The sequence below is a fragment of the Sinocyclocheilus grahami genome, unplaced genomic scaffold (genome assembly GCF_001515645.1).
Source record: "Sinocyclocheilus grahami isolate Dianchi unplaced genomic scaffold, SAMN03320097.WGS_v1.1 scaffold733.1, whole genome shotgun sequence".
Classification (NCBI taxonomy): domain Eukaryota; kingdom Metazoa; phylum Chordata; class Actinopteri; order Cypriniformes; family Cyprinidae; genus Sinocyclocheilus; species Sinocyclocheilus grahami.
Genome location: NW_015505912.1, coordinates 467869 through 479041, shown reverse-complemented (window position 1 = coordinate 479041; position 11173 = coordinate 467869). Strand labels below are relative to the sequence as shown.

The 11173-nt window shown below is 35.5% G+C and overlaps 1 protein-coding gene across 1 annotated transcript in view; it reads right to left on the bottom strand.

Annotated features, from left to right (window-relative positions):
- The window catches only part of erbb2 (erb-b2 receptor tyrosine kinase 2), a 39114-nt gene that overhangs the window by 14241 nt on the left and 13700 nt on the right, over window positions 1–11173 (bottom strand). The window contains exons 2-14 of the mRNA XM_016244769.1: window positions 8604–8755; window positions 7071–7260; window positions 5603–5731; window positions 5453–5524; window positions 4872–4987; window positions 4637–4778; window positions 4391–4519; window positions 4041–4167; window positions 2945–3018; window positions 2680–2770; window positions 1964–2166; window positions 525–657; window positions 186–276 (exon numbers count right to left, since the gene is read on the bottom strand). Of these exons, the coding sequence (XP_016100255.1) occupies window positions 186–276; window positions 525–657; window positions 1964–2166; window positions 2680–2770; window positions 2945–3018; window positions 4041–4167; window positions 4391–4519; window positions 4637–4778; window positions 4872–4987; window positions 5453–5524; window positions 5603–5731; window positions 7071–7260; window positions 8604–8755 (1649 nt within the window). The remainder of the gene's footprint in view (window positions 1–185; window positions 277–524; window positions 658–1963; window positions 2167–2679; window positions 2771–2944; window positions 3019–4040; window positions 4168–4390; window positions 4520–4636; window positions 4779–4871; window positions 4988–5452; window positions 5525–5602; window positions 5732–7070; window positions 7261–8603; window positions 8756–11173) is intronic.

Below are 11173 nucleotides of genomic sequence, written 5' to 3'. Positions count from 1 at the left end.
GGGTGTGGGGGGGGGGGGGAGGGTGTGATGGTTGTTAATGTAATTGTATATGTCAAAACTTAATAAAAAGTATTTACAAAAAAAACAAAACATGGAAACCAGTGTGTGTGTGTGTGTGTGTGTGTGTGCATATATTTATTAAATATTATGTAAATTATATATTTGTTTTTGCATTAACATCTTACTGGGCCTGTACAGGAAGCAGAGTCATTGACTGGTTTACACTCTGGATGGCAAGGGACACAGTTCAATCCATCCACAAACTCCCGCACTGACCTGTGGGAAATGCATTTGATGTACAGTTAAACAGTAAGAGTTTAAAAACCACAACAGCATATGAATCTACATTCTATTGTATGACATTAGCAGTTATTGCTATATACGAAGTCTGAAACTGAAACAATGGAAAAGCCCAATATTTACATTCTAATAATCTACATGATTCCTATGTGTATTTTAGAAAGTAAACATAAAGCACAAAAAACAAGATAATGAAAGAATCTGCTCATTCATACAGTACTCACCCCTGTAGGACATTACACTGCTCCACACACTCCGTCCCACGTTTGTAATTCACACACGACACACACTGACTAGGTCCCGGCCCCCAGCAGCCTGCATCCGCACACAGGGGATCACATACTCTCCCCTCTGAAACTACACAAAAAGAAAATAATTTCCTGTGTTTGATTCTATAGTCAAGCATGTAATGGAATATTACTCATTATGGGAAACTCATAATGGGAAAAAAATAAATAAATTCAGAGGCCTACACTAACAATTTGGTTTAGTTGCTGATATTTATATGGCCAAAATAATATGTGACCCTGGACCACAAAACCAGTCATAAGTAGCACGGGTTTATTTGTAGCAATAGCCAAAAATACATTGTATGAGTCAAAATTATCGATTTTTCTTTTATGCCAAAAATCATTAGGATATTAAGCAAAGATCATGTTCCATGAAGATATTTTGTAAATTTCCTACCGTAAATATATCAAAAATGTATTATCATTAGTAATAAGCATTGCTAAGGAATTCATTTGGACAACTTTAAAGGCGATTTTCTCAATATTTAGATTTTTTTCCAGATTAAGATTTTTAAATAGTTGTATCTCGGCCAAATATTGTCATATCCTAACAACTTAATCTTACATCAATTGAAAGCTTATTTATTCAGCTTTCAGATTATGTATAAATCTCAAAATTTCAAAAAATGTACCCTTATGACTTGTTTTGTGGTCCCGGGTCACATATTAAATTAACAGTTTGTAATGTAAATCAATGAGCTCGTTATAACATTTAATATCTTCATAAATGTTATAACCCTATATTTCCTAATAATATATCTTAGTAAGATGATATTTACATGATTAGACTTATGATCAAAGCTCTGTAGGCCTAGTTTTTATTGTGGGGCAAAACATATAATGCGATTCAAAACATTGATGACTGAGAGATGGGCAAATAAACATTCCTCAAAAGCTTGATGTATCATATTTGATACTCACATTTTTATCTAAAAAACTATATATGGATATCAAATATGATACAGTAGGCTTTATAATGCTAGTATGTAATGGACATTTGCGTACATTATATTATAATTATGTTAATTAAAAACAAGGTACTCAACGCCATGCTGTGCATATAGTCCAGGGGTCTCTAAACTCGGTCCTGCAGAATTTAGCTCCAACTTGCCTCAACACACCTGCCTGGAAGTTTCTAGTATGCCTATTAATACTTTTATTAGCTGGTTCAGGTGTGTTTAATTAGAGCTGGAGCTAAACACAGCTGGAGCTGGACACCGGCCCTCCAGGACCGAGTTTGGAGACCCCATAGTCAATCTGCCATGTGTTATGCTTAATGATGCACTGTATTCATGACTGTATTTAAAATATAGTACAGCTTGTTGTTCAGTATGCATTGCTTTAATCAGACAAACATAAGAATGGGCTTTTACCACATGTTTGCTGGTCTTGGTTGTTGTTGCTGATGAGGTTGGGTCCCTGTGTGGGGTGGAGCAGCGAGTTCCAGGGCAGAGAGGAGGTGTAGCACAGTCTAGAATTATTATGAATCAGTGCTATGCTTCCACTGACACTGCGCAAGGAACGCAACCCGAGAGACTCGATCTGCAAAGACTGAACTCCCAAAGAGAAAACACCCCTGCAGAGAGAGAACAATGATTTAAATCCATTAACTAGATAATTAAGTAGATTACTAGATTTATACATTAATTTTGCTTGAGCAAATGTGCTTGTTATAATGCTGAATTGTTCTTGGTGGGTTTCAGGTGGTAAAGCTACTAATCTATCATAGCCCCATTTGTGTGTGTCAATCTTTATTTTGACTTCTAAAGTGTGAAAAATGACCTACACTTTCATAAATTAACTAAGAACATTCTTTTCTCAGTCTGTGTGGTTAGAATAGACTTCAAGAGATGAAAGGAAAGAAAACTGATATATCATGCAGCAGGTGTACAGGATAATCATTAACCTTTACAGCTAACAGGAAACTGCAGGTTTGATAAGTCTAACTAGACGTCAGACAAACAAGAAAAGTGGGTAAATAGTCTAGCAAATCACGTTTAAAGACAGACATAGGAAACAGGAAACAAAAAACAAAAGAAGAGCTACATTTCAAGTAAGAACCAAAAACAGACATAATACATATACTTACTTGTAAAGCATTCTTCCTCTGACCACCTTCAAGTTCTCAAAAACACTCAGATCAAGCAAATTATCTGGCCATGCATCTATGTACAGGTACCCTAAAATACAAATATAATGTTATTGCAAATGCAAATTTCATTTAATGATTGACTGGTACAGCTAGTATCGCTGTTATGTAAATTTTAGCTCTCAAAGTACAGACATCTACTGTATAGATTTGTATTTCCTTTATAACCTTTATGACGTGAGTCTATATGAACTGTGATCTTCACCTGTGATTTCTTCTATTGTCTTTAACTTCTCCAGGTCACTCCACTGCAGTCCAGATGAATTGGTAGCTGCATTTCTGTATGAACAACACAGCAGATTTTAATACAATAAGTGTAACAATAGGTATAACAAACCAATCATGTATAGAAAAATAGAAATGAGAAGAAATGATTTAAAGTCAGCTAGTTATTCACACTCATGTCATTGCAAACCCATATGACTTTATTTCTTCTGTGAAACACAAAAGGTGAATTTGTGAAAAATGTTAACGCTGCTCTTTCCTGTATAATGAAAGCTTTCAGTAAGCAGGAGCTGTTAAGCTCTAAAAAGTATTATAAAGCATATACATATTCAAAGTTGGCATGTCAAGACACTTCATGCCAAGTTTAAGGTCAATAGCTATGTCTCCATCAAAATTTGAGAATTAAACTTGTGTGGAGGGGGAAAAACAGAATATTGCATCAAACATTTGCAAATAAAGCAATGTTTCCATCCCATGTGTTTAAGAGAACAAAATGTTCACTTCCTGGGAAACTGGCACAAATCATGAGTAATAAAATAATAAAAAAGATCTTGCAACAACAATTTAAGACTCTTAATAAATTACTTGCACATCAGTGCACAGCAGATGAAACGCAATAATAAATGCTGTTATGTTATCTTGCCTTCAGATTTTGTGGCACAATCATGAGTGACAGTTCTGGGACGTAATTATACCAAATCATTTTGATGATTTTGGCTCAGGCATTTCAGAATGACAACAATATTTTAGATGTGTGCAATGGGATTGATCTGCTGGTTAGTCCAGTTAATCACATGATCTCTTGAGGCATATTCATGCGAGTTTTTTTTATCGAATAAAAAATTTAGCATAAAAATATGTGGTTGCAAACATAGCAAATTACAATTTGAGAGCTGTAGCAAAGGAGAAAATGATTAATGAAAACACTTAAATTTCAGTCTATTTCTAACACAAAGCTACCATACTAATAGTGCACGATCACTTTTATGATACATTTTGTAGCAAAATTTTTTTGTGGCACAGAAGCAAAAGGCAAGCAACATGGATTTTTTGGCTGAACAACTGTCCGTGCTTACACTTTGAAGGAGTCTGAAAGAAAAGCCAAACTGCCGTAGATTTTCTTACAGCCAACGAACATGCCAATGTTGGTGGCATCCACCACTGACACACCTTGAAGGTTTCCCATTCCTAGTCCATAACACACTAACAGACAGCACATATGTAAATGAACAGTATAAGAATAGTAGAAATGATACTGACATATATAGTATATGCAAAGATATATATATAAATACAACAACTGTTATGAAGTGCTTTTTCACACATTTTGGAACTCAATGACACTTTAAATTGCAGCTTGAACCATTAGATCATGTAGAAGCATATGCACATTTCAGCAAAAATATACACACTTATACATACTGACCTTTTAGACACTCTCCTTCACACTTTTCACATTTCTGTGTTTCTTGGCCATCTGGCTCAACAGTGATGACTTCCTTGTTAGCTTTGGGACAGACCATTGTACATGCGACTTCCATTGCCAAATAGTTATCTAAAGGTGTAGAAAGTACAGCATATATAATATTCTCACAGAGAAAGAAAAAGCAAGGCCTGTGGACATACGTAGAACAAGATATCATTTTGTTAGTGAATTTAAAGTTTGACATACGGGGACACTGTTTAACACATGTGGCTCCAAAGCTGAACTTTTTGTCCTTGTTGGGTTTGGACTGATATGTGTTTGGGTCATAGATGGTGGGTGGGGGGCAGTTGTCTTTACATGTCCCACTGTCATTGAAGTGACGACAGGCCTAAAGATGCAAAAACAAAATGGGGCAAAACAGATATTATTTGATTTTAGTTAGATATGAATTATATAAATGCAATATTTATGATATTTTTACCAGACAGTCAGTGTCTTTCGGCCCCGTACACCCAGCAGCACACTGCACATGACAGCAGTCGTTGGGTTTCGGACCCTTACAGCGCAAACAGCCAGATGAGCAATGCACTGAGGTGACTGTAGAGAAAGCGGTACATGTAATTTAGTCAAAAGATGAATTTTATTACGTTTCATGGAAAAACACATATAATTACATAATTAATTTGGTCAAATTGTCTCTATTTAATCCCTGATAGGAGATGTAGCATTGAACTCAGACATTTTCTCTCATTTAAACTAGATTTAATACTGTCAAAATTAGCACAGCTGTCGTGAGTGACAGATGTTCATTTTGCCATAAAGCACCAAAAAATGTCCATTAACTCCTAAAAAAAGACTTAATAAATATTGACGACAAAATTATACGATAACATAATATTCTGCACAAATCAGAGCATTCTGGGACATGAAAGTTAGTTTATCAAATAAAATGAGATGGACTGGAATTTAAAAGGCAATCTTAATTTAAACTGAATCAATTCTAAGCCCAACATTTTTTGTTATCAAACCCAAAAAGCAGACCAATATGCCAGTGACACTCACATGTTTGGCAGTCCTGATTTGTTTCTCCCCAGCATCTACTGTTTGAAGGACAAGCTGAAGAACAAATGGGACCTGAAAAAGATAAATATTATTGAGAAATAATGAAACAGTCTGATGAATGATGGCATTGCTCTCTTGAAGTTAACTCACAGTTCTTTGGGATGTCTTGCAGGTGCAGCGGTTTGTTTTCATCTTTAGCAACAGTGTCTTCCCATTTAATATTCCGAGGAAAGCAAAGTTGAGGATTTCCCCAAATATAAACCCCGCCAAGCAAGATTTCTGTGAAACGAAAGCAATAATTTTACTCAAAGGGTTCCACTTCTTATTATAAAAGCATATTGAAATCCTTTTACAGCAAACCCACACACAAAGAGCAATTTCAATATTTCAAAGAAATATTTTGGAGCGGAGTAAATTTCACATTTGAAATCCACTCATTTCAACTGGAAGATATGCAATAGGGACTTTTGAGTGAGGAGGAAAAAATTCCCATCGTAGATTTCAAATCAGGGTCAACTTGTTCACCCAAATTCACTGTTTTCAGTGACCTCTTTGTGAGTGCTTCTTTATGTATCGCTACACCATTAACAATGGACCAGTTTGCCCACAAGATCTTACAGAAAATTTGAGAATTTGCTATAGAAATGTCATGAGTTCTCTAAAAGTACTTAAAATTATATTAATTTCTATGACCTCCCGGGCATAGATATCACAATTTTAAAATTCCCAGATTTTTCCATGACCATTTCTGAATTTTCCATGACCCTGGGAACCTTGAACTTCTTTGCAAAAAATCAGTGCAATGCATTTATTCATTTCATTAATTTGTTTGATTAGAATTGTACAGTAAGAAAGTTATTTCCCTTAACCAGGAAATTAACGTTCTTAGAATTGACAAGACAGTTGACCCTGAGTGGTCAGCTAAATATCTACAGCGGATCTAAAATATGAATAGTTAATTATAACTAGTTATGGTTAATTATTCATATTTCCTGTCGTTGAGCTAAATTCGCTACACTTATTAGTGTACAGATGTTTCTAATAAGACAAAAAACTTCCAGTAATTAAATACGTTCTAAGATCCCTGGAGAAAGACCACTTTGTGTTCCATAGGAAATAGTTATTAACTAGTAACATTTGCCACCCAATGAACCACACTAGCAATTATTCTCAAATGACAGTCTGATGTTACACTCTAAAAAATGCTGGGTTGTTTCAACCCAATGTTGGGTCAAATATGGACTAACCCAAATGTTGGGTTAAATTTTGGTTAAATTTTTTAATTAACTTTTTAACCCAACAGTTGGGTTAGTCCATATTTGACTCAACATTGGGTTGAAACAACCCAGCATTTTTTAGAGTGTATCATTTGAGCTGGATTTACTCAATACACAAGTACTCACAAAGAGCATGAAATATTTTAGAGCGGAGCATAAAAAATTTATATTCACAATTGAAATTTCCATGACTTATAAAATTGTATTCATTTACAGAGAGAATATAAACTTATTTGCCGCATCCCCTAACTAGACTGGTCACCATCCATAATCAAAAAATTACCCAATATAAATTTGACTTTTTAAAAACACTTTAATTCACCAAGTCCCACACTCCTTACCTGTAAGACTCCGGAGGCGTATTTCTCTCAAGCCGAGTCCCGTCTGACTGTGGTGGATGTTGTTATGTACAGCGAGAGCATAGCTGGAGTTATAAAGCTGACTGCCTCGTATGATACGCAGATTGTCCAGAGGAACCGAACGCACTGAGACGTGAGCTATCAGCACATACCCCTGAACCTCCACAATCCCCTACAGACAAACAAAACATGAGCACATCTTTTCATTTTCAGAATTTGATTGATATGGAGACTCATTATACTGTAAGTGAGAAGCTTAAATAAATAGCATTTCTATTATTTTTATCAGTTGTACAATAACTTTTTTTTAAGTTCTACTTGAAGTAGAATGTTAAGATGGGTAATTCATGTAATGCACTAGGCATACCTGTTGAGCTTTTTAAAATTATAATGCCTTTGCAATTTAAAGCATAGGCCTATCTATTAGGGATGCACCGATACCACTTTTTCCAGTACTCGCCCGATACGATTTATTTTTGGTACTTGCCGATACCTAGTACTGCTACCGGTATTTTTATTGCATTTGTAAATTTTTTAAATATTGGGTACAGAAACCAAAAGGGTATGTATAATGTTAGTTGCTTAACTTCATTTATCAAATATTATATTTATTAAATATTTATTCGCTATAGTTTAGAAAATGGTAATAAAATATTACAAGAACTCAGAGTTAAACTGTGTCAGAACAAATTCATCTTGATAATGTTAGATCATTTTGATTGAAAGGTATGTAATAGATTACAATCAACCAAAAATAATTCAGACAGCTGTTAGTATGATAGTATTTACACAACTATCAATACTTTGTCGGACAACCCTTAGCCTTAATGACAGCCTGTAGTCGTGCTAAGTGAGTGAACATCAAAGATCACACAACAGAATTGCGAGCTCTCTCTCTCTCTCTCTCCCTGCCGTTAAGTAGCTTGTGCATTGTTTTACTTACTTGTTTTTGACGTATCCGACCGAACTACAAACTTTCCAGTGATGTCTGTGAGAAAGATATATTTACTCGACAAGCTTACGCATCTGCGCCGCCGCGCGCTCAATCCACTCAGCGTGCTTTGTTTATCAGCTCGCGCACATCAGCTATACAGGCGTTAATACTGAATGTTTAACATTATATTCATTGCATATGCATACATATACTTCGTAGTAGACATCCTTAACTCCTTTCTGCTGTCTGTTGTTGGTGTTTCTTTGTTTGAATATGGCGCTTATCACATGCTGTGTGGTATCGGCGTTTGGTATCGGTGCATTTTAACGAGTACGAGTACGAGTACTGCAGACCAGTATCGGGCCCGGTGCATCCCTACTATCTATAGTACATTGTTGTAGACTTTCAGAAATATGCTATTCCTCAAACTCAGGCACATACACATTATCAATTATACTGTGATTATTTACACAATAGCAAGAAAATGAACAGGAATGTAGAAATGGTTAAGCGCCAATATGCATCTGCTGTGTAATAAAGAGCACTACAGAGACACACACAAACACACAACAGTCCCATACCTGCAGGAAGGAGAGATCTGGATTTCCTTGCAGGTGTGTAATCTCCAGGTTACCATGAACCACCCGGCAGCCCGTGTACAGCAGCCTGAGCATTTCATAATGATTCTCAAGACTGGAGGGTAAAGCCAACTTCATATCAGTCCCAAGACATACTGAAAAATAAAATAAAGATGCACACATCAACAGGGCTGTATAAAATTATATGGATACGTTTTTCTTTCCCAGATTAGGCCTATTGAAGGTGCACACAGTAATTTTTGTTTATATCACACTGACCAATATGGAATGCGTCTTGGACAGGGGTGTCAAACTCAGTTCCTGGAGGGCCGCAGCCCTGCGGAGTTTAGTTCCAACCCTGCTACAACACACAAACCATGTAGTTTTCAATTGAGCCTGAAGGACTTGATTAGTTGGATCAGGTGTGTTTAATTAGGGTTAGAGCTAAACTCTGCAGGGCTGTGGCCCTCCAGGAATTGAGTTTGACACCCCTGGTCTCGGACATACTGACAACTAGCAGTGTGGAAGCAACATTGGAAACTGAAAGCATTATCGACAAATAAACCAACTTGATCTTACAAGAAAACATAACTGCTATTTCATATAAATATGTACAATGTGATTTGTATGGAGACATACAATTTGTATTTTAAAAAAAGAAGTAAGCAAGAAGCTGCAACGCTAAACTCAACCCTGTGTGAAGAGATTAATTTGTACAAATTCATTTGATCCTGAAAAATAATTTGCAAAAACATAAAATAAATTACACATTGTCATGAGATTATGTTGAAAGTAATTCATTTGTTTAAATCAGGGAATATGATCAGGGTTCTCATAACTATAGATCAATTAATGATCAATCCATGATTTCGCACTTTTGGTTATTGAAAAAAAAAACATATTCACAATAGAAATGGTTTTTCCATTACCTTTCCATGTAACAATTTTACCTACAAGGCTTTTCTGTGGAATTCTACAGTTACAGATTATGGGAGTGTCATGTATGCTTCGACATAAATTTTGTGAAATCATCTTCATGTGGTTTTCTTCAGTATATTAAGATCACTCTGAACTATACTCCACACAAAATAACTTGATTGATTGATGATTTATTCTTAAAATAAAATAATGGAAATCAAACTCAGAGTACTGCCTATAAAGTCTGTATTAATATCAATTTAAATGTATTCATTTGACTTACAGTAGAAAATACACCTTGCACACACACACACACACATGATTTAAACAGTCCTGACTACTGTCTTCGGTTTATCACACTGCTACTCTGTGCAAGATACTGTAAATAGATGTGTTTGGCACTCACTCTGAGCGTCCATGTCATGACAGAGTGTGTGCATGTGCACAGGGCTCGCAAAATTTCTAAATCCCTGGTAGCCCTTCGGGCAGGCATTCTTCAGATTTTGGTAGCCCAAAAATTAATTTAACTAGCCCAAATAAAATATATTGTATTTTTTCTTCAAATAACAAGTCAAGAGAGTAGGGGTGCAACGGATCACAAATCTCACTGTTCTCATTATATTACATTATCATATCACATTTTGAGTTGACTGTGGTCTCACAGATCGGATCATTTTTCAGATGAGCAACAAAAAAAATATGGTTCTTTATTATTTAAGTAACACTTATTATTTAAATAACAATTTACTATGATACCACAGCAAAAACTAGTAGAATATAGGGAAGTAACGATTCACTCAACTCACGATGTGATATAATTCACGATACTGATTTCATTATTCATACTGTACTGTATGATACATACGATACTGACTTGTTATTTCTCAGACCAAAAGGCTGCACATTACTTTGTGAAATTGAAAATGTCAAACAATATACTAACTTGAAATTTTAAAACAAATCCCAAATCAAATAAATAAATAATACAAATAAAATAAATTTCTCCATGAAAGTAAACTAAGTAAATACACTTTGCCTGTGCATTTTAATCACGATCCATACAAAGATGCTGCATACATGTTATTTAGATTGTACAATTTTGAGGATGATTGGAAAGGATAAGTTTGGAAACGTCTGCCTCCAAGAGTGGAGAGAAGGAGGAGAGAGAGTGTATTTGTAGTTATGATGTGTTTATCAGTTTGTGGTGTGGAGAATTGGCCACTGATGGTTGTTGTTTTATTTATGAAGAATATTGCAAAGTCACCAGCTGAAAGAGTTGATGAAGGAGAAGGTGGAGTAGGACAGAGAAGACAAGAGAAGAGAAGGTTTTAAAAAGTGTGCGAGAGTCAGAACAATTGTTATTTTTGTTGTGGTAGCATGTCGTTTTCGCAGTAGAGACATTTGCAGAGAAGCAAGAGAGGAGTGATTGATACAAACTATAAGGTCAGTAGAGTTTCTTGATTTGCTCCACTTCCTCTCTGCCGCCCTGAGCCTAGATCGATCTCACAAATCTCACGGTTTGGTACATTATCACATTATCATATCACATTTTGAGTCACAGATCAGATCATTTTTCAGATGAGCAAAAAAATATGGTTCTTTAGTAACACTTTAACAGAATACTTCTTTGATACCACAGCAAAAACTAGTAGCAT